Raw genomic sequence first — 24,002 nt, 5'->3', positions numbered from 1 at the left:
TTAACTGGTTCTTATTTTTTTTTTTTTTTTTTTTTTATCTTCATATTATTTTAATTTCATTTTCAAAATTCATTGACGAGTGACATATTCCGGAATTATTATTTAGCAAAATAAGAGTTATACATTGTTTTTTTTTTCCTAATATTTATAGATAATTGACAAAAATACAATTAACAGTACAATTATACAAAATATTAACAAATTTTCAATAATTTTTTTTTTTTTTTTATTCTTATTTTACTATAAACGACAAATTTCTAAAATCCGTTACTTATAGTGTTTCTAAATTCAACAAAAAAAAAATCCTACTATTTTTTTCCCCTTCATTTTTGAATCAGTAAAATTTCATTCAAACGAAATATTTTATTTTAACCGGAAAATCCGATTTTCTAATTTTCTTTTTTAATGGAAAATTAAAGTAAAAAAAAAAATGTTAGAAATGAATTAGAAATGAACATAATGTTTATTCGAATGTCAAAACTATTTTACCGACAGTGCAAATGATTTTATCGATAGTCGATAAACTTAACTTGTACTGAAAATTAATAATAATAATAATAATAATAATAATAATAATAATTTTCCTTTTAACCGATAAATGAAGCAATTTTGTAATTTTCATATAGAGAATTCTAATTTACCGACTGTCGATAAAAACTGATATAGGGTTTAAATGCAATTTAAAAAAAGGTTCTATTTTCTTTTATACAATTGTTACCGAGATGCGAAAAAGCAGTTCAATCTACTTTATCGACTGTTGATAAAACAGTTTCATCTATTTTACCTGCTGTTGATAGAACAGTTTATTTTTATATTTATTGAAACAATTATTTATCGTAAATAAATTTTTGTACAATTCGAATAAGGCATTGCTATTATAAATAGGAAAAAAATAGTTTAATTTACTTTATCGACTGTTGGTAAAACAGTTTAATCTACTTTATCGACTGCTAATAAAACAGGTTTATAATACCAGCTGTTGATACAAATAAAAAATTAACACTGTTTCATCATCAGTTCTAAAAATACCCGAAAACATATTTCTACAGATGTCGATAAAACAGTTCGTTCTGCTATTAACGACTGTCGATAAGGTAGATTCACTTTTATTTTATAAATTATTAATTCTTTCTTGACTTCTTGTTTCTATTTTCAAAAAAAAAAATTCGTGACTGCGATAAAATAGTTTAATTTACTTTACCGACTGTTGATTAAATAGGTTAATCTACTTTATCGACAGTTAATAAATCAGTTTAATCTACTTTCTTTAGTTGATGAAAAAAAAACAAATTACCTGCTATTGATAAAATATAAATCCACTCTTTTTAAATTTTATATCAAATCAATTTTCATTGTAAATAAATATTTTTTTCATCAATTTGTTAATAAATGCGAAGCAATCTAATTTATCGGTTGATAACTATATTATCAGATGATAAAAACAATTTAAACTGTTTTATCAGCAGTTGATAAAAAAAAACCTCGAAAAAATGTTTTCACAGTCGTTAAAACAGTTCATTCTGCTTTTAACAACTGTCGATAAAGTAGATAATATAAAAAAAATCATTTCTTTTTCTTTTCTCACCTTTTCTTTCCAATTTCCTCAAAAAAAAAAATTAGTTTTCTTTCTTTTCTCATGAAAAAATCACTGATCAAACTTGAGCAATATTTTCTTCTTTTTATATATATATATATACATACATATTTAACTTCAATTTTTTTTCTTCACATGTTTTTTTTTCTTTTTCAAAATAAACTTTTCACAAATTAGAAAAAAAAAATTAACGCACTTCAACATTGAACACGAAATGTACTTTGTGACATGTTGTATAAAAAAATAAAATTTGTTTTTTTTTTTGGACACAAAAAAATTGTTTTAAACACTTCATCTTTTGACTGACGATGCCAATGGCAAAATTCTTGTTGTTGTCGTTGTCGTCGTCGTCGTTGTTGATGATGGATGTTTTGAATTTATTATTTGTCGTTTTGCTGCCAATTTCATTTTTGCTTCAAGACGTTTTTTTTCAATTTGTTCCGCTGTGAAGAGAGTAACTTGAGAAACTTTTTTCGATTGAATATGAAGTTCATCCATGGATCTGTGTGTAGAGAGTGTGATATTTGGAAAATTATTACTAACATTATTAATATTGTTATTATTGTTGATTTGATTAATTGGACGATTTTCAGATGATGAATTAATTTTATAGTTGTTATTGCTGCCGCCGCTGCTGCTACTGCTATTATTACTGCCATTACTAATAAAACCGCTACTTGTTGTATTATTTTGACTGAAACATGAGTCAGAATAAATCTTGCATTGAAATGACTTACCAGTTATTTTTGTATCATTATTAGTTGATACATTGGAAATTGGAACATCAGGATAATTCTTGATAGGAATTGTTGATAATTTAGGACTTTTTGCCAATGGTTCTGAATTACATTTTGTTTTAAAAAATTTCCTCGGCGATGATTCAATTGGTGGTAATGGTGGTTGTTGTTGTTGTTTTAAAATTTTTTCTTGAAATAAAATTTTACTTGTACTTGGATAAATTTTTGTTTGTATATCAAAACTTTTTGTTTTAGGTACAAATTTATTGATTTCCATTATATTTGTTTGTTGTTTGGTATAAATTTTTGATTGTGAATCAAAACTTTTTGTTTTTTGCATAAATCTATTGTCATTTGTATTTTGTTGTATTTTATCATCTAAAATTGAACATGATTTTACTGTTATTAATTTTTTATTTTCTAAATTATTATTGGTGAATAATGATTTTTTAGACGCTGAACGTGATGATATTGGACTATTTTTAATATTTGTTAAATCCTCATCTTTTAATTGTGATAAATATTCATCGAATGAATCGTCAGCGATTGTTGTTAATTTATTATTTATTAATTTACATGGTGGCGTTTCAATGGGAATTTTTATTAAATTCTCAAGTCCTGATATTGGACTATTATGAATGTGTGAACCTTTATTTTTTATTTTTATTAATGGCGTTGAACTATTGACAATTTTTTCTTCATTAGTAATTTTTGCAAAAAATTCCTCTTCACATAATTGACTACAACGTACAAGTGATTCATCAAGATCATAATCATCTGAATAGACAAGTTTTAATTCACTTTTATTTTTTATTTCAATTTGTTCATTGTCAATAATTTGTTCTTTATTATTGTCAATATTTTCAATTTTTGATGATATTGAATCAATTAAAGTTGTTGTTGATGATGTTGATGGTTTATTATCGGTTATTATTTCTTCTTGTTTTTGTTGTTGTTGTCGATTTGTTAAAATCGCACGAAATTCTTCGAAATTTGCACGAAATTCAGCTTGATTTAAATTTGAACCTTTTGTTTTAACGCGAATTTTATTTGTTAATGTAAACATTTTTGGTGAATCTGGCATTCGTCGTTTTTGTAATTTTAATGATCTTTTTGGTGTTTTGAGATCATTTTTTGTTGATAATTCATCTATAAAAGAGAGAGAGAAAAAAAAAAGATTATATTTCTTTTTTTTCACAAAAAAAAGGAATATTTTTTCATTAATAATTATAAATTATAATTTGTGATTTTATTTTAAATTTTTAATTGAATTTTTTTTCTAAACTTATTTTTAATTTAATTTACATTCTTTTAATTATTAATGAATAAAATAGAAAAAAAAGCAAATTTTGGAAAATAAATTGAATAATAAAAGAAATAACATTTTTTTTAATCATTTTTCAAAATTAAATCTTAGAAATTAAAAAATGTAAAATTTTTAATAAATTTACCTTTTTGGCTATGCCAACTCCAACATACTTCATTTTTTTGTGTATTGGAAATTGGACTAGCTCGTTGGCACATTTCAGGTGAATCTTCCTGAGTACTGAGAATATTTGAATTTCTAATTGGAGTACTGTGTGCATTATAACGCTTTGGTGTAGTATCTCCATTATCAAATGTATTTTCTAAAATTAGTGCAAAGAAAAAAAAAATTGATTAACATTTTTTTTAAATAATATTTTTTTATTCAATCGTTTATTTAAAATTATTATAATTAATTTAATTAATTGAAATTAATTCCATTAACTAAATAAACTTAATAAACTCAATTAGTAAATAAATTGACAAATTAAAAAATTACTAAACTAAATTAATTAGTGAAAATTATTAATTTCAGTTATTAAATATATTAATAACCAATTAAATAATATACATTTTTGAATTTTATTATTAAAATATTTTTACTAAAATATTATTAAAATATTATTAAAATATTTCTACTAAAATATTATTAAAATATTTTTACTAAAATATTCTTCAAAAATTATTAAAATATTTTTACTAAAATATTATTAAAATATTTCTACTAAAATATTATTAAAATATTATTATAATATTATTAAAATATTTTTACTAAAATATTCTTAAAAAATTATTAAAATATTTTTACTAAAATATTATTAAAATATTTCTACTAAAATATTATTAAAATATTATTAAAATATTATTAAAATATTATTAAAATATTTTTACTAAAATATTCTTAAAAAATTATTAAAATATTTTTTACTAAAATATTATTAAAATATTTCTACTAAAATATTATTAAAATTTTTTTACTAAAATATTATTATTAATTATTATTAAAATATTATTATTAATTATTAAAATGTAATAAAATTCGATAAAAAAAAGCAGAAAAAAATTCACAAAAAATAAATATTAACGAAAAAAAACAAATAACGAAAAAAAATAATATAATTTTATAAAAACAATTTAAAAAATAAATAAAATATTGTAAATTACCAAAAAGATCAATTAAAAAAAAATAAAATTTAATTAACAAAAATCGTCAGGAGAAAAAATAAATAAATAAAAAATATCTAGATAACCAACAAAAGAAAATAAAGAAAAATAAATTAAATTTTAATAAATTTTTTTAAACAACTACATTTTAGGAAATTTAATAAATTATTTATGTAAATTTTTAGGATTATTAAAAGTTAAAATTTTTATTATAAAGCAAAAAAAGCAACTATTTACGATGCTTTTACAAATCAAAAAACCAAAAAACAATGTGAATTCGTAAAATTCGTAAAAAGCGTGAAAAGCTCGTAAATTAGAAAATAATCACTTTTATAAACCAAAAAGAAATAAAAATTATTAATTTACTCAAATTATTCATATACAAAAAATAAAAATTAAGATTATTTACGAAAAAAAAAAATTGTCACATAATACAAAATCATAACCTCAAAATAAGAAACCGCCAAAAATATTACATATACATACCCTCAGTACTCGATGATCGTTTTTTACTTTTTAATTTAAATCTGGATTTTGTTGATTGTGGACTATCACTGCTTTTTCTTTTTTCACTCATTATTTACTGCAGGGGGGAAAAAAAAAAGAGAGAACAATGTAAATTCTTATTTTTCAGCAATCATTATAAATGACTATTCAACTATACACACATTAAATTCGCAAACAAAAATGTATATATAAAGAGCGTGAAAAAATCAACAAGTTTCTATTTGAACAATAACTTGTATTTATCAAAAAAATAATTACAACTGGACCACAAAAATGTCAGGTAAAATTTAACGTTTAAAAAAAAAAACAATATACACAGTTTGACAGTTATTGACAATGGATAAAATAGTTCGAGAAATTCTCGCTAGATGTCGAGTAGTATTGTAAAGTAACAGCCAATCGGTGACGTTCTTTAGTTTAAGTCTTTTGGATCCGCCAATGAAATTTAAATAATAATGGCGGGTTTCATTGAAATTTGGAAATATATCCACCAATTAAATAAAGTGTAATGTTACAAATATTACTGCAGATAGGTTGTGTATCTCTTGTATTTTTTATTATTCATGAGACAAATATGTGACACTGTTTTTTTTTTTACAAACTATAAAAATTATTTTCAGTGATCGTGATTTTGTGAAATAAAAATAAATAGAAATAAAAAAGGTTGATTACGTGAAAAGTGTATATTGGAAAACTTGTTATTAAAAAAAAAAAGGTAGGAAATTGACTCTTGTTACTTAATAATAATAATTTCCAAGTTCTTGGCCTTTAATTTATATTAACAAAGATGACTCACTGTCAAAATGATAATTATCTCTTATATACTTTCTTTTTACAAAAAAAAAAAAAAATTGATACGTGATTTATCGGAAAAAAAATAATTCATGATTTCTCAATTTCAGTTTTTTGTCATTTTTTTTTTTTCGTAATTTTTGTTTTTGTTTACATTTGTCAATCAATTATTTTTTGGTTTTGGTTTTATTAAGGTTTTTAAATATTATTGCATAATTATCATTTTTCTTTTTTTTGATTGGAAAATATATTCTATATATCAAAAAATGTTCCAATATATGGCGAAATATTTTATACGTACCTAACCTCAAAAAATTTTATTTTTTTTTCTTATCGATTTTGTAATTATTTTTTAACGATTTGTTTCTTATTGAATAAATTTATAACAAATTGGGCAAATTTCTTAATAATTCTTAATTATTTATAATTTATTAGTAAATTAAAAAAATGTAATAATTGTTGAGTACATTTTTTAAAAAAAAATTTACTGAATTAAGTGAAATTTAAAAAAAAAAATGAACAGAAATAATTATAATAATGAAATATATTATAATTTCAATAATAAGCAATAATTATTAATAATGTTGAATTATTAATTTTTAATATTAATAATATTTTAATTGTTTATAAATTTGTTTTAGTTATTTACATTGTAATTATTAATTGTAATAATTAATTAATAATAAATAATAATTGTAATAATTAATTAATAATAAATAATAATTGTAATAATTAATTAATAAATAATAATTTTAATAATTAATTAATTAATAACTTCTATAATTAATTAAGTTTTCAAAAACCATTTTTTGAGCAATTTTAATGAATAATAAGTTTTTTTGTTTTTTTTTAAATGTTACTAAAAAAATATTTTTTTAAAAAAATAATTTAATATTAAATCGTGAATTTTTTTTTTCCTCTTCTCTTTCAAGAATAGAAAGAAAATAAATAAAAATGGAGTGGTTATTTGGAAAACGAGTAACACCGGAAGAAATGTTGAGAAAAAATCAAAGAGCATTAAATAGAGCAATGCGAGATTTGGATAGAGAAAAAATGCGAATGGAACAGCAGGAGAAAAAAATAATTGCTGATATAAAAAAGCTTGCAAAAGAGGGACAAATGGTACGTCTTTTTCTTGAATAAAAAAAGAAAAAATACCAATTTCAAATTTTTCGTATTTATTTTTTTCGAAATATAGTTTTCCTTTCTCTTTTTTTTATTTTCTTATTAATTTTAATTTTCTACCGTTTTTTTCTAATTTATAAAAAATTAATTTTCAATTGAAAAATTGTATAAAATTTAATTTAATTAATTTATTTTTTTAATAAAAAAAAAAAAAAAAGTTATTAATTTATATTTTGTAATAATAAATTTTAATTTTTTTTCCAATTTGTTTTTTAAATATTTTTTTTTCTTTTTTTAAATTTTATTTCCTTTTATTTAATTTACTTAAACAATTTTTTTTCGCTAAAAGAATTTGAATTTCTTTTTTGTTTTTAGGACGCAGTGAAAATAATGGCAAAAGATCTTGTAAGAACGAGACGTTATGTTAAAAAATTTATGTTAATGAAGGCAAACATTCAAGCAGTTTCACTAAAAATTCAAACTCTACGTTCACAAAATACAATGGCTCAAGCGATGAAGGGAGTCACAAGAGCAATGCAAAATATGAACAGGTTAATTAAATGTTAAATAAGAAAATTTCAATTTTCTTTAAAATTCGATTAAAATTTTTTTCCAATTTTTTTTTGTATTTTGCTAAAAAAATTAATCGAAAATATAAAAAGAATTAAAAAAATGTTTTAATAGTTTTTTTTTTAAATATTGGAGTATTTATAATAATAAGGATAAAAAAAACTATTTCAGACAACTAAATCTACCGCAAATTCAAAAAATTCTTCAAGATTTTGAAAAACAATCAGAAATAATGGACATGAAGGAGGAAATAATGAATGACGCAATAGACGATGCGATGGAGAACGAGGACGATGAGGAAGAAAGGTAAGAATTTTAAATTAAAATTATTTTTGAAAATTAATTTTAAATCAAAAAATTTCTAATTTAAAAAAAGAGAATTGAAAGAGAAGAAATTTAATTCAAAAAGAAGAAAAATTCGTCTTGGAACAAAAAGGAACTTTTTTTAAAAAAATTTTTCCTGAAATAATTTTTGTTCTTTTTTATTTTAGTGACGCTGTTGTGTCACAAGTTCTCGACGAGCTTGGCCTACAATTAACCGATCAACTCTCTGGTTTACCGCAAGCTTCCGGATCATTGGGCATCGCTGGTTCGAAGCAACCTGCAGTTGCTGCGGCTGCAGGTGCCGATGATGGCGGAAGTCTCGCGGACGCCGATGCCGATTTACAAGCACGTCTCGAGAATTTACGTCGCGAATAGAAAAAAAAAACAAGTGCAAAAGATGGGTAAAAAAAAAATTGCACTGACAAATTTTGTATAAATAGTGTATAAAGAAAACAAAAAAAATAATTTTCTTTCCACTTGTGATAATAACGTATAATTTAAGCTTCGATTTAAGTTTCAAGAGCAAGTTTAAATTCAAAACCTTTCATGGATGCTTGATAAAATTTAAAATCGGCTATTTCACAGGTAAAAGTACAAAAAAAAAAAAAAATAACTACAAAATTTTAATTACTAATTACGAAATTTAATTAAAATAATAAAATTAAGTTAAAGATAAAATACAACTTTTATTTTGAAGAAAATAAAAAGATATATTTTTTGTTTTATCTTCAAAAAAAGAAAGTTTTTGTAGAAAATATTTCAATGGGTTTTATTTTTCACTTGCTTGAATATGCAACTGTTTCTAATTTCACGCTTATAGAATTATTATGTAAATTTAGAATAGTAGTTCTTTTATGGAATGAAGAAAAAAAAATTTATAAATTGTTTTTTCTATTTTATATAAGACATATATTTATATATATATATATACACATTCACTGTAACTTTTAATCTTCATGTTTGTGTAGTTTTACAATAATTACAATTGGAAAATAATACATATATTGCTTTTGCCAAAAAAAATGAAATTTTAAATTTTTATGAATTTAAAAAACGTCCATATATTTTTTTTTTTATTATTTTTGAGGAGCGCTAAGGGTTAAAATTCAAAAAAAAAAAACAAAAAATATTTTCCGTTTTCAACATTAACGATTGCAAATACTCAAAAAAAAAATTAAAATTTGTCGCACATCAAAAACCAAGTTTTTGCAGCTTAGGAAGGCTGTATTCAACTTTTATGCTTCGTGAAAAAATTTTTCAAAAACACACATTTTGAATTTGTATTAGCCAAAAATCCTTTTAATTGGTATTTCTTATCTAAATCAGCCATAAAAATTATCCATATAGGACCTTCTTATAATTTCATTACCAAACGGTTCTATATTTGAAAAAAGTCAAATTCCATATTCAAGTTACTGCACTGCTATATATGGAATACCGTATCGTGCTATCTAACTTTTTTTTACTGGGATATTACCACGTCCACGTTGTTGGTCCTGGGGGCAAGTAGAGAGTGATATTTAATTAAAATAATCAAAGTTATTAAAGTTATTCATAGAAAATATTAGGCTGAAGAATGTAGCGTTAAAAAAGTTTAACGAAAACAAAATTCATAATTATGCATTCTATTCAATAAAAATAATGAAAATTATACATCAAACACATAAGTAGTAAATATTGAAAGCAAATTTAAGTGATTTTGATAATAATATAGGGAACATAATGCATTTTAATACAAAGAAAAAAATGTTTTCCGTTTTCAACATTAACGATTGCAATTATTCAAAAAATTAACATTTATCGCCCTTTTATTTTGTGCCATTTGAAAAACACTAAAAAATGTGTCGAAAACGTCCATATATTTTGCTTCCTCGTGGAGGAAGCTTTGTAGTCCTTTCGTTTATAAAACTTTTCAAAGTGGCGGAAACAAATTTTTTTCTTTATAGAAACATGTTATATGAGATCCTGATCAATTGTCCGGATGTATGTATGTGTGTGTGTGTGTGTGGATCCCTTTTTTGTTTAGAAGATAACTTTAACAGGTTTTAATGGATTTATATAAAATTTAGTAGGCTCATTTATCATATTAATACCTCAAATCTGACCAAAGGATTTTGAAAAATACTCCAAAAAAAAAATTTTATGGTCTTTTTTTCAAAAATTTTTTTTTAATCGAAAAAATTTTTAAATAGAAAAATTTAATGTTATATATAATAAAATCGTATTCTTTACGTCAAGACGAATCGATCGATATATATAAAGTATTCATTTGAGGTAAATTTAAAGAATTAAAGAAAGTTAAAAAATCAAAAATTCACACTTTGTCAATAAAATTTTGCTTTCTCCACGAGGAAGCAAATTTTTTTGCTGATCGTACAGAGGAAGCAAAATGTTCATGTAATGAACATCTGAATTTACAACTTTTTGGTAAGTTTTTTATGCTTTTGGATGCGTTTTTGGTGGTAAAAATGGTCTTCCTCTACTCGGATCTGGGTAGGCTCATTTATCATATTAATATCTCAAATCTGACCAAAGGATTTTGAAAAATGCCAAACAAAAAAATTTTATCGTCTTTTTTCCAAAAATTTTTTTTGGCGGTATTCCCGAACGATTATCTCGCGAATTTAATTTTTCGAAAATTTTTCCAAAATATTTTTGAGTGTAGCTCAGCATCCGCTGGACCAATCAAAAAGTGCGCCATACATTTTTTGTTCAGAACTTTCTTCTAATCACTATGGCGGTATTCCTGAACGATTATCTCGCGAATTAAGTTTTTCGGAAATTTTTCCGAATTTGTTTTCTAGTTTAGCTCAGCATCCGCTAGACCAATCAAAAAGTACGCCATACATTTTTTGTTCGCTACTTTTTGCTAAAGAATTTGGCGGTATTCCCGAACGATTATCTCGCGAATTTAATTTTTCGAAAATTTTTCAAAAATATTTTTGAGTGTAGCTCAGCATCCGCTGGACCAATCAAAAAGTGCGCAATACATTTTTTGTTCGCTACTTTTTGCTAAAGAATTTGGCGGTATTCCCGAACGATTATCTCGCAAATTTAATTTTTCGAAAATTTTTCCAAAATTTATCTGAGTGTAGCTCAGCATCCGCTGGACCAATCAAAAAGTGCGCCATACATTTTTTGTTCGAGACTCCCGGGTTAAGTCTTTGGCGGTATTCTCGATTAATTATCTCGCGAATTTAATTTTTCAAAATTTTTTAAAAAATTTATCTGAGTGTAGCTCAGCATCCGCTGGACCAATCAAAAAGTGCGCCATACATTTTTTGTTCGAGACTCCCGGGTTAAGACTTTGGCGGTATTCCCGATTAATTATCTCGCAAATTTAATTTTTCAAAATTTTTTAAAAAATTTATCTGAGTGTAGCTCAGCATCCGCTGGACCAATCAAAAAGTGCGAAATACATTTTTTGTTCGAGACTCCCGGGTTAAGACTTTGGCGTTATTCCCGATTAATTATCTCGCAAATTTAATTTTTCAAAATTTTTTAAAAAATTTATCTGAGTGTAGCTCAGCATCCGCTGGACCAATCAAAAAGTGCGCCATACATTTTTTGTTCGCTACTTTTTGCTAAAGAATTTGGCGGTATTCCCGAACGATTATCTCGCGAATTTAATTTTTCGAAAATTTTTCCAAAATATTTTGGAGTGTAGCTCAGCATCCGCTGGACCAATCAAAAAGTGCGCAATACATTTTTTGTTCGCTACTTTTTGCTAAAGAATTTGGCGGTATTCCCGAACGATTATCTCGCAAATTTAATTTTTCGAAAATTTTTCCAAAATTTATCTGAGTGTAGCTCAGCATCCGCTGGACCAATCAAAAAGTGCGCCATACATTTTTTGTTCGAGACTCCCGGGTTAAGTCTTTGGCGGTATTCTCGATTAATTATCTCGCGAATTTAATTTTTCAAAATTTTTTAAAAAATTTATCTGAGTGTAGCTCAGCATCCGCTGGACCAATCAAAAAGTGCGCAATACATTTTTTGTTCGAGACTCCCGGGTTAAGACTTTGGCGTTATTCCCGATTAATTATCTCGCAAATTTAATTTTTCAAAATTTTTTAAAAAATTTATCTGAGTGTAGCTCAGCATCCGCTGGACCAATCAAAAAGTGCGCAATACATTTTTTGTTCGAGACTCCCGGGTTAAGACTTTGGCGTTATTCCCGATTAATTATCTCGCAAATTTAATTTTTCAAAATTTTTTAAAAAATTTATCTGAGTGTAGCTCAGCATCCGCTGGACCAATCAAAAAGTGCGCCATACATTTTTTGTTCGCTACTTTTTGCTAAAGAATTTGGCGGTATTCCCGAACGATTATCTCGCGAATTTAATTTTTCGAAAATTTTTCCAAAATTTATCTGAGTGTAGCTCAGCATCCGCTGGACCAATCAAAAAGTGCGCCATACATTTTTTGTTCGAGACTCCCGGGTTAAGACTTTGGCGGTATTCTCGATTAATTATCTCGCAAATTTAATTTTTCAAAATTTTTTAAAAAATTTATCTGAGTGTAGCTCAGCCTCCGCTGGACCAATCAAAAAGTCCGCCATACATTTTTTGTTCGAAACTTTTTCCCTATTTTATTGGTGGTATTCGGGAGCGATTATCTCGCGAATTTAATTTTTCGAAAATTTTTCCAAAATATTTTTGAGCGTAGCTCAGCATCCGCTGGACCAATCAAAAAGTGCGCCATACATTTTTTGTTCGAAACTTTTTCCCTATTTTATTGGAGGTATTCCTGAACGATTATCTCGCGAATTAAGTTTTTCGAAAATTTTTCCAAAATATTTTTGAGTGTAGCTCAGTATCCGCTGGACCAATCAAAAAGTGCGCAATACATTTTTTGTTCGAGACTCCCGGGTTAAGACTTTGGCGGTATTCCCGATTAATTATCTCGCAAATTTAATTTTTCAAAATTTTTTAAAAAATTTATCTGAGTGTAGCTCAGCATCCGTTGGACCAATCAAAAAGTGCGCCATACATTTTTTGTTCAGAACTTTCTTCTAATCACTATGGCGGTATTCCCGAAAGATTATCTAGCGAATTTAATTTTTTGAAAATTTTTCCAAATTATTTTTGAGTGTAGCTCAGCATCCGCTGGACCAATCAAAAAGTGCGCCATACATTTTTTGTTCGCTACTTTTTGCTAAAGAATTTGGCGGTATTCCCGAACGATTATCTCGCGAATTTAATTTTTCGAAAATTTTTCCAAAATTTATCTGAGTGTAGCTCAGCATCCGCTGGACCAATCAAAAAGTGCGCCATACATTTTTTGTTCGAGACTCCCGGGTTAAGACTTTGGCGGTATTCTCGATTAATTATCTCGCAAATTTAATTTTTCAAAATTTTTTAAAAAATTTATCTGAGCGTAGCTCAGCATCCGCTGGACCAATCAAAAAGTGCGCCATACATTTTTTGTTCAGAATTTTCTTCTAATCACTATGGCGGTATTCCTGAACGATTATCTCGCGAATTAAGTTTTTCGGAAATTTTTCCGAATTTGTTTTCTAGTTTAGCTCAGCATCCGCTGGACCAATCAAAAAGTACGCCATACATTTTTTGTTCGCTACTTTTTGCTAAAGAATTTGGCGGTATTCCCGAACGATTATCTCGCGAATTTAATTTTTCGAAAATTTTTCCAAAATATTTTGGAGTGTAGCTCAGCATCCGCTGGACCAATCAAAAAGTGCGCTATACATTTTTTGTTCAGAACTTTCTTCTAATCACTATGGCGGTATTCCCGAACGATTATCTCGCGAATTTAATTTTTCGAAAATTTTTCCAAAATTTATCTGAGTGTAGCTCAGCATCCGCTGGACCAATCAAAAAGTGCGCCATACATTTTTTGTTCAGAACTTTCTTCTAATCACTATGGCGGTATTCCTGAACGATTATCTCGCGAATTAAGTTTTTCGGAAATTTTTCCGAATTTGTTTTCTAGTTTAGCTCAGCATCCGCTGGACCAATCAAAAAGTACGCCATACATTTTTTGTTCGCTACTTTTTGCTAAAGAATTTGGCGGTATTCCCGAACGATTATCTCGCGAATTTAATTTTTCGAAAATTTTTCCAAAATATTTTGGAGTGTAGCTCAGCATCCGCTGGACCAATCAAAAAGTGCGCTATACATTTTTTGTTCAGAACTTTCTTCTAATCACTATGGCGGTATTCCCGAACGATTATCTCGCGAATTTAATTTTTCGAAAATTTTTCCAAAATTTATCTGAGTGTAGCTCAGCATCCGCTGGACCAATCAAAAAGTGCGCCATACATTTTTTGTTCGAGACTCCCGGGTTAAGACTTTGGCGGTATTCTCGATTAATTATCTCGCAAATTTAATTTTTCAAAATTTTTTAAAAAATTTATCTGAGCGTAGCTCAGCATCCGCTGGACCAATCAAAAAGTGCGCCATACATTTTTTGTTCGAAACTTTTTCCCTATTTTATTGGAGGTATTCCTGAACGATTATCTCGCGAATTAAGTTTTTCGAAAATTTTTCCAAAATATTTTTGAGTGTAGCTCAGTATCTGCTGGACCAATCAAAAAGTGCGCTATACATTTTTTGTTCGAAACTTTTTGACTATTTTTGCTTCCTCGTGGAGGAAACTTTGTAGTTTTTTCATTTATAAAACTTTTCAAAGTGGCGAAAACAAATTTTTTTCTTTATAGAAACATGTTATATGAGATTCTGATCAATTGTCCGGTTGTATGTATGTGTGTGTGTATGTGTGTGTGTGTGGATCCCTTTTTTGTTTAGAAGATAACTTTAACAGGTTTTAATGGATTTAGATAAAATTTGGTAGGCTCATTTATCATATTAATATCTCAAATCTGAACAAAGGATTTTTAAAAATACCTCAAAAAAAATTTTTATCGTCTTTTTTCCAAAAATTTTTTTTTAATAGAAAAAATTTTTAAATGGAAAAATGTAAGGTTATATATAATAAAATCGTATTCCTTACGTCAAGACGAATTGATCGATATATATAAAGTATACATTTGAGGTAAATTTAAAGAATTAATGAAAGTTAAAAAATCAGAAATTCACATTTTAGCAATAAGACTTTGCTTTCTCCACGAGGAAGCAAAATGTTCATGTAATGAACATCTGAATTTACAACTTGTTTTTTTTTTATTTTTGAGGAGCGCTAAGGGTTGAAATTCAACAAAGAAAAAGAAATATTTTCCGTTTTCAACATTAACGATTGCAATTATTCAAAAAATTAAAATTTATCGTCCTTTTACTTTGTGCCATTTGAAAGAGCACTGAAAAATGTGTCGAAAACGTTCATATATTTTTTTTTATTTTTTTTGAGGAGCGCTAAGGGTTGAAGCTCAACAAAGAAAAAAAAATATTTTCCGTTTTCAACATTAACGATTGCAATTATTCAAAAAAATTAAAATTTATCGCCATTTACTTTGTGCCATTTGAAAGAGCACTAAAAAATGTGTCTAAAACGTCAATATATTTGAATATGGTTGAAATTCAACAAAGAAAAAAAAAATTTTCCGTATTCAACATTAACGATTGCAATTATTCAAAAAATTAAAATTTATCGTCCTTTCGCCCTTTTACTTTGTGCCATTTGAAAGAGCACTGAAAAATGTGTCGAAAACGTCCATATATATTTTTTTTTATTATTTTTGAGGAGCGCTAAGGGTTGAAATTCAACAAAGAAAAAAAATATATTTTCCGTTTTCAACATTAACGATTGCAATTACTCAAAAAAAAATTAAAATTTATCGTTACGTTCTTCAGCCTAATGCGTTTTAAAACTATATTTAAAGCGCAATAAAATTGTATATTTTAGGTTATTTCGAAAAAAATGATCAGCTGCGGCGCTTTCGAAAATCATGGATTTTAATTTTTAAAAGGCATATACAAATGAAATGCCGTCGTCCGTTTTTTTTATCATCATTTTCATTATACTCATCGTGACATATATCGTGATATTTTCCCAAATATTTTACTTTCTAGAAAACTAACCTCAAAAAATTTGCTATATTTATTGATTACAAATTTTTATAAATATGAAGAAATTATTAAATAATTATATTTTAAAAGCAACTTTTTTTGTGCATTAAATCTGAATAATAAAATTTGTGATAATATTAATAATTATCATGTTAAATAGTAGTTTAAATATTTTTTTATTTTATTAAAGGGTATATCGTTCAGTTTTCATATAATACATTTTTAAATTAATATTATAAACTCTTATCAGTTTTTTAATTTTATACTATTTAACCCAAATCTTTTATTTGAAATTTATTTTCTAACTAAATATTTAATAAATTCCGATAAAATGTCATTTCTTTCTTTCTTTTTGTTTAAATGGCCTCTTGTTTTAACAGGTACCCGTTAAATATATAAGATAGAAAAGGACAAAAAAACTATATCTGTCCTTTTCTAACTCATGCTTCACATTCACAAAGCCATTGTGCCTTGTCCTTTACCTTCCGCTTAGGCCTTTAGGCTGATTCTACAATGAATAATTTTAAAAAATGCCATTGGAGGGGGAAAATAAAATACATAAAATATATGAAACAGTTTCTTCTATTAAATGAAATATACAATCGTGTGTTTACTTATAATGCAAAGTTGACAAATAATCTCACTGTGAAATACAAGTATAAAATACAAGTCTGATCGCGTTGCTACGAATAGATTTTTATTTTTTTTTTAGGTATTTTTTTTTTCTTTGCCTTTTTAACTAAATAGTGCACTTGTCGCTAAATTACATTATTATACGTAGCGTATAAATCAATGCCTGCTTGATTATTCGCATCGATATTTAAGTGACTTGTTTCTATAAAAGGAAAATGGAATTATAAGAGACTTTTTAGAATAATAAATTTATTTTTTATATATAATTATAATAAAACCTAAAAAAAAAGAAAAATTCAAACATGCAGTAAGATAAAAATAAAAACCCGCGAATCTAGGAGAAGTAGATAGGAAGGCGGGGTTGGGGGAGGAGAGGGGACTAGATCTCTCTTATCCAACTAGTTTTTTTTTTTTTTTTTTTTTTTTTACTAGATTAGAAATTCGAATTTCACGCCTATAAAGTAAATTCTACTATATAGAAGGTAATGTGTTTTTTTTGTCCCTCTCAATTTGACTATATCGCTAAGCTTTGTTTATAATCACTACAATTGTGTTTCTGTAGTTTTTTTTTCATTTTTTTTTACAAAATCGCGCGTGACGTTCTCCCTCTTTCCGACCACAGTGAATGCATATAGATATATTGTCAATAATTTTTTTTTATTCAAACAGTTTAGAAAGACTGTCGGTCGTGTATGTGTGTGTGTGCTACAAGCTTATATAGCAGCTATTTATGGAAAAAAAGAAGAAAAAAAATTCGTATTTTTGAAATATTATCACAAAAAAATTTGCTAATTCTGGAAAAAAAAATTTCATATAAAAAAAATAAAGTGTATACTTCGTTTGAAAATTGTTCCGCTTTTAAAGATGGAATAAAATTTATATAATTCAAAAGGAGAGTATATATTATTTTCAAATTAATGTAAAAAATAATTTTCTTTTAAAATAAGATTACATTTTTTCCATATTAAGTCATAAAAAAAATGAAAGTAAAACAATTTTTCTTCCAGAATTTGAATTTTTTCGAGATATTCTCAGTCTTTTTTTTTTGAAAAAGAAATTTTCTCAAGAATATAGAGATTTTTCTTTACTTTAAATAAATCGTAACTTCCAGGAAAAAATGAGTATAATTTAAAAAAAAAGAGGAGTAAAAGTCAAAAGGCCGAAGTGTAAAGGTCTTTCTACAATTTAATGAGATGAAAAACAGATCTTGATAACGTTTCTGATTGGTTGGTAAAATATCCGGAAATATTCCCAGCTAATGAGAAAACGTTACCCAACCCTGCTTGATCCTTTTTGACCCTATACGATTATTACTCCCCCTTTTTTTCATAATTGAGAATAAATTACATATAGTCCTCGGAAGTTTTGAGGTTTTCAATTTTAGTTTAGTTTTTTTTTTTGTTTTTAATCGAGAAAATAATTTTTGACTTTCCAATCTTATTTTTTGCTTTTTCATATTTGAAAAGTGCACTTTTCACAGCTTTTTTTCTGTTTGCCACAGATTATATATGGCTATTCTTTCTAAAATAGCTTACAGCGAAGCAACATCGAGTCGCAGCTCAGGCAAGTCTGTAAAGGATTTAATTTTTTTTTTTTTTCTTTAAATATATAATCGCTAGCGATGCAATAGTTATCGGTATGAAAGAATCATATACAACATTGAGCTTTGTCAAATACTGAATTATTATATCTTATCATCATCATGCACAGAGTACATATTTGGGTATTTTTTTGTTTTTTTTTTTAGTGAGTTCAGTCGTCCTCGTTATATCGAAAATTAGTTCTCGCATTTAGAAAAAAATGTTTTTAATTTTTTAAATAAATATCTGTTTTCGTGAACAATTTTATTGACAATAATAAATTTACTATTGTCCGTTGGGCTTAAAAATTGTAAGAGAGGGAAATCAGGGTTGGGTAGAGACGTATTGAATTTTTCTAATTGGCTAATAATATTTCCAGGAAATATTGAGAGCCAATTAGAAAGTTTCGATACGTCGTTACCCAACACTGCTTTAAAGATAACATACGAAACATAACCTTAAACTTATTTTTAATGTTTCTTTAATATTAAGAAAACTAATTTTCAATTTATCGATGACTCATTTATTTTGATAATATATGTATATATATATATATCGAATCGTAGATTCATTTTATAGTTATTCTCCCAACTTCTATCATCGCAAGCTATAAACATAAGCCTCTCGGTCCCTATTCGTCTAATCTCTATATATTCGATGACTAAATTTTTATAACTCGGCATTTTAGACTGTCGACCTTTGAAATTCGAGTTATTGAGAGCTTTCAGATTTAATTATTTATATATTTATACTTTTCTGTATATATGATTTTTCTCTTAGATGAATATTTTTGAAAGCTTTCAAAATTGAAAGTCAACAGCCGTATTTCTATATAGAATTGAAAAAATGTAATATTATATATATATATATTTTTCTTTTGTGAAAATGATTTCTTTAAGAATGAATTTTACATCATTTTTTTTTTTTTTTACTATATATGAAGATATGCCTGAAGTTGTGACTATATATATTTATAACGTTTAACCAGATAATATTCCAGTTAGAGGTGATTATACATTTTTGGATTAGACGGATGTAGGAATATCACAATCTTATAATGGTGTCACTGGCAATATATATATTTTATAAATCGCAAATTTTTTACAATTTCCTTTTTTTTTGTAAACGAAATTGTAAACGATTTGCGACATTTTTTTTATAGAACATTTATATATATATATTTTTTTAACACCAGCGTCGCTGTCCTTTTTCTTAATTCAGAAAAAAATTAAATCTTTAATATGATATATTCATCTTTCGAGAGCCTTGTACCCTGACTTGTGTGTATATAACTTTCTGTGAAAAAAAAAAATTGATTTTTTTTTCACTCTTTATCGATTCGCTGATATGCTGGGATATTAACTATGTATTTTTCGTATTTTATTTATTTATTTTTTTTTTTTTTAGTACCTGTTAGCCTTAAAAATCTCTTTTTTTTTGCTATATATTGGATGCTTGATTAAATCGCTAGGCAGAATGATTCTAAATAACTCTCTATTAATCTCTTTTCAACGACAAGTGTTTCTATATATATTTACAAGATTTTCTATTTTTTTTCGCGCATACATAAAGTGGTTCAAAAAAAAAATGTACATGTACGAGATTGTTTTTTTTTTTGAACCACTCTATGAATTAGTTTTTTTTTTTAATTAGAGCAGGAAAAGAAATTTTCTTTTTTTGATGAATATTCTTATTCATTGAGAAAAATATTTCCTTACACTGCTGAGATTAAAAATTTAATATTATATATAATATATGAGAATTCGCACACCCTGTAGAACGATTTTTATACAAATATAACTGTACATTCGAAGATATTTGGTATATATGTTGTAAAAAGATTTTTTTTTTTCTTAAAAATTGGAAAGAGTTTTTTTTTTTTTAATTTCGTATTTTAAAATTAATAATCCAAATCAGTGAAAGCAATTATTTATTTGACTAATTTATTTGGATTAAATATAAATTATTGTAAAATTGGACTAATAATTGGAATTGAAATTTGTCTTTAAAAGAAAAAAAAAGACAATATGGTGACAGCGGTGGGATTTTTTTTTTAAATGTTTGTCTACAATATCAAAACTTTAAAGGTCAACGCACAATGAATTCGCGAATCTATTATGCTGGCCTTAATTTGATCATTGTAGACAGACCTTAATTTTTCCATTGTGTATTTAGAATCTAGCCGATAATTTTATATTTCTCAAAATTAATTTTTAAAAGTAGAAAAAGTTAATTATTTTGTTTTTTATTCATGAATTGAGTATTATTATATTTTTGGAGAAACGAATCGTCTACTTTGTTTTGTGTGCGTTTATATATCAAGATAGAGTCATTTTATACATATTTACAAGCGAGTGTTTTTTTTTTTTTGTGTGAGAATGCGTGAAATAATTATTTACATCGTCGAAATAGTTTCAATAAATATATATATAATATGTATCAAAGTAAATATAGGATGGACGATTCCTAATTTAACGATTTACATATCATCGCGTCTCTTTCTCTCTAAACAGAAAAACGACGACTACGAGACTAAAATTCGTATTATATATGAAATACCGTTTCCGGTTCGAGTTTTCTAAGCTAATATTGCACAAAATGGTCATAAATAATAATTTTTCTATTTATGATTAGGAGTTTTGAATCTCTGAGATTTTTGATAAGTTTTAGATTTGTTTATGTGTATAAATGACTGAAATGGGTCGAGAAATTAAAGGCCAATAGAATCTTGTAAAGAAATGCAATCGAATGTGGAAAATGAAAATATAAAAAAATTACCGACATAGAAATCTACATTACCGACTGATAGTAAAGAAATTTTCTTTGAAATAAAAATACGAAAAATTACCGACATAGGAATCTACCTTATCGACTGATGGTAAAACAGGTTTTTGAAAAATGAAAATATAAAATTTACCGACATAGAAATCTATCTTAACGACTGATTGTAAAATAGTTTTTTGAAAAAAGAAAATATAAAAAATTACCGATGCAGAAATCTATCTTACCGACTGATGGTAATTACCGACTAATAGTAAAACAGTTTTTGAAAAATGAAAATATAAAAAATTACCGGCATAGAAATTTACCTTGCCAACTGATGGTAAAGAAATTTTCTTTAAAATAAAAATATGTAAAATTACCGACCTATGAAACTGCCTTACCGATTGATGGTAAAACAGTTTTTGAAAAATGAAAATATAAAAAATTACTGGCACAGAACTCTACCTTATCGACTGATGGTAAAGAAATTTCTCTGAAATGAAAATATAAAAATTACCGACATAGAAATCTACCTTACCCGACTGTAGGCAAAACAGTTTTGAGAAAGTCGGTAAAAATTTCACGGAAAATTCTTTTACCATCAGTCGGTAAGGTAGATTTCTATGTCGGTAATTTAAATTTTTTTTCAAAAACCTGTTTACGTTTATAATTACAATTTTATATGATCTATTCCAACGCATTGTTTGCGGTTTCGATTTGAGGAAACTATTGTGCCTCTATATTTATTAGTGTAAATTAACGAATTTTACATAAAATACGTCGGAAATCTTGAAGTTTGTGGTAAAAAGCCACAATTAAAAGAAGAAGAAGAAAAAGAAAAATAGAAACTCTCAGAGATTGAAGAGAAATGTTTTTGTCACTACCAAATTTAAATAAAAATAGTAATATGTAAAAAATGTTCTCTAATCCATGCCTCAAGTAGTCATATAGTCCAGACTTGTACCTTCTCGGCAACTATGCACCAGCTTGCATGATCATAGTACGAGGAGATAATGTGTAAATTCTCCACGTATTTATTAATTAACTGGTCCAATTCACCTTCACGAAAAACATGATAATATTGATGATAAGTAATTGCACCGCCACCACCGCCCTGATCCGATGGCAATGATTCCTGTGATGATGAGCCACTTAATGTTCCATTACTTGCGCCATTTGTCATTCGACTACGTTCAAAATGATTTCTACCTGAAATAAATTTTGATGGTATCTCCTCTGATGCTGATCTATTTTGACTTAAAAATTTCCTCCTCTCACTAATACAACGACTAAAATCTAAATTACTTGAACCAAGTGACGCTGTACTACCACTTCCAATTCGTCTTGTACTACCTTGACTACTTTCACTAATTGTATTTTCAATTGAATCACCAATATCGCTTGATTCAATTGAATTACCAAAACGTAAATATTTCTCCTTTAATTTACCATCATGTGTTTTTCTTTCAACTTCCGTTTCATTAATGATATCACCATTTTTTGATATCATAACAAAATCCATTCTTTCCTCGGATACACTTCTATCAATGAGCTCATCATCATCGAGACTATCGGGTTTATTGTCAAATTCAAGATAATCATATGAGTCTTGCGATGATTTTTTTTGCAAATTTAATTGGTCAAAATCGCCATTTATTTCAAGTTTGGTCTTTTGACAATATTGGTCAATGTCGTGTATTAAATTTTCACTTAATTTTTCTGTGAAATCAAGTAAATGTTTTCTACATTCCTCATTCCATGTTACTTCATCTGGCGATGGGGCTAAATTATGTTTTTTAATTGATAAATCGTCATTTATTTTTTGTTGATATACAACAGTACCGGCAACATTTTCAAGTGAACTTGCAACATTCGCTGCCGCTTCTAAAAGTTTCGATGATGATGAAGAAGAATCATTATTGGAAGATGATGTTTCTTTTATATCATCGGAAGTGATATCGGATTTATTTTTCTTTGCTAAATAACGTTCATCAGAAATAACACTAATAACAGAACCACCTGATTCTGGTGATGATACACCACTGGAATCACTGTCAAGATCATCGGTTTCAGGATTAAATAATTCTAGAGAAAGTAAACGGGGTAATAATTTCGTTGCAGTTTCCAAACGACCGGGTACAGCTGAGGAAGCTCTTCGAACTAAAGGAAATGATGGTTTCATACGTGTTGCAAATCCTGGTTTTTGATAGAGTAATTCTTTTATTTGTTTTAAACGATCCTTTCGACATTCCTCTTCATTATTCTTTTCTTCTGGAATCTTTTTTTCTAAATTCGTATCGTCATAATCAAAATTTAAATTTCTCTCCTCTATATTTTCTTTAGATAAATTTTCCTCTTTTTTAAATGTAAAATCAAATTTTTTATCTAGAAAATTGATAATCGGTTGATTACTATTTCTATGATTGATGAAAGGTTTCATTGGAGTTGAATTTAATGTTTTTGGTGATAGACCCGGAGGACTTGGTGGTGGAAGAGATTTACTTGTTGCGGGAAATTGTTTCAATAATGGCGATATGGAAATCATTTTTAATCTAGGACCTGTTAAATCAGGTGGATATTTGACACGTGGCGATGGAGGCGCAGATGCTGTACTCAATTGATAACCAGGTGGCGATGCTGCTGCTGTTGCCGTTATAACATCAATTAACGGTGTCACATCTTGTTTTGGCACATAAATAACTGATGCAAAACTATCCTCAGAATCAACGCTTGTATCACTTTGTAGACTACTATCTTTTGATGAATCCGAACCATCTTCACGTGATAATCGTCTTTCAATTAAATCATGATCACGTTTTATTGTATTTTGTAAATTCTCCGCTTGTATTGTATATTCGACATTTGTTGATACTGGAACTTCACTTTCAGTTGATTTCCAACTCTGTTGGAAAAAAAAGAAACA

At 26.6% G+C, this 24,002-nt stretch overlaps 3 protein-coding genes across 8 annotated transcripts in view; 1 reads left to right on the top strand and 2 right to left on the bottom strand.

The window, feature by feature from the left end:
* Window positions 1-1,157: 1,157 nt before the first annotated feature.
* LOC127280507 (GATA zinc finger domain-containing protein 4-like) lies at window positions 1,158-5,738 on the bottom strand. The gene is made up of 3 exons (XM_051303539.1): window positions 5,287-5,738; window positions 3,783-3,959; window positions 1,158-3,480 (listed from the first exon to the last, which is right to left on the bottom strand). The coding sequence occupies exons 1-3, from the start codon at window positions 5,375-5,377 to the stop codon at window positions 1,886-1,888; spliced, it is 1,863 nt and encodes a 620-aa protein (XP_051159496.1). The 5' UTR covers window positions 5,378-5,738; the 3' UTR covers window positions 1,158-1,885.
* A 119-nt stretch (window positions 5,739-5,857) lies between these two features.
* LOC127280535 (charged multivesicular body protein 2a) lies at window positions 5,858-9,146 on the top strand. Of its 3 annotated transcripts, none has more exons than XM_051303582.1 (5): window positions 5,858-6,022; window positions 7,041-7,221; window positions 7,600-7,775; window positions 7,966-8,100; window positions 8,286-9,146. In XM_051303582.1, the coding sequence occupies exons 2-5, from the start codon at window positions 7,054-7,056 to the stop codon at window positions 8,491-8,493; spliced, it is 687 nt and encodes a 228-aa protein (XP_051159539.1). In that variant the 5' UTR covers window positions 5,858-6,022; window positions 7,041-7,053; the 3' UTR covers window positions 8,494-9,146. The 3 variants fall into 3 exon arrangements, with proteins under 3 accessions (XP_051159539.1, XP_051159540.1, XP_051159541.1); XM_051303583.1 differs by having other exon boundaries at window positions 7,037-7,221; XM_051303584.1 differs by having other exon boundaries at window positions 5,859-6,022; window positions 7,032-7,221.
* Window positions 9,147-16,667: 7,521 nt separating this feature from the next.
* The window catches only part of LOC127280492 (uncharacterized), a 29,626-nt gene continuing 22,291 nt past the window's right edge, over window positions 16,668-24,002 (bottom strand). For all 4 annotated transcript variants that reach the window (XM_051303512.1, XM_051303511.1, XM_051303513.1 and 1 more), the window contains exon 8: window positions 16,668-23,981. In XM_051303512.1, coding sequence (XP_051159469.1) covers window positions 22,023-23,981 — 1,959 coding nt within the window. In that variant the 3' untranslated portion in view covers window positions 16,668-22,022. The remainder of the gene's footprint in view (window positions 23,982-24,002) is intronic.

Source organism: Leptopilina boulardi, unplaced genomic scaffold (genome assembly GCF_019393585.1).
Source record: "Leptopilina boulardi isolate dan_hultmark-lab unplaced genomic scaffold, ZJU_Lbou_2.1 LbouV2_248, whole genome shotgun sequence".
Classification (NCBI taxonomy): Eukaryota; Metazoa; Arthropoda; class Insecta; order Hymenoptera; family Figitidae; genus Leptopilina; species Leptopilina boulardi.
The sequence above is the reverse complement of the archived record's forward strand: the minus strand, read 5'-3'. Positions and strand labels throughout refer to the sequence as shown.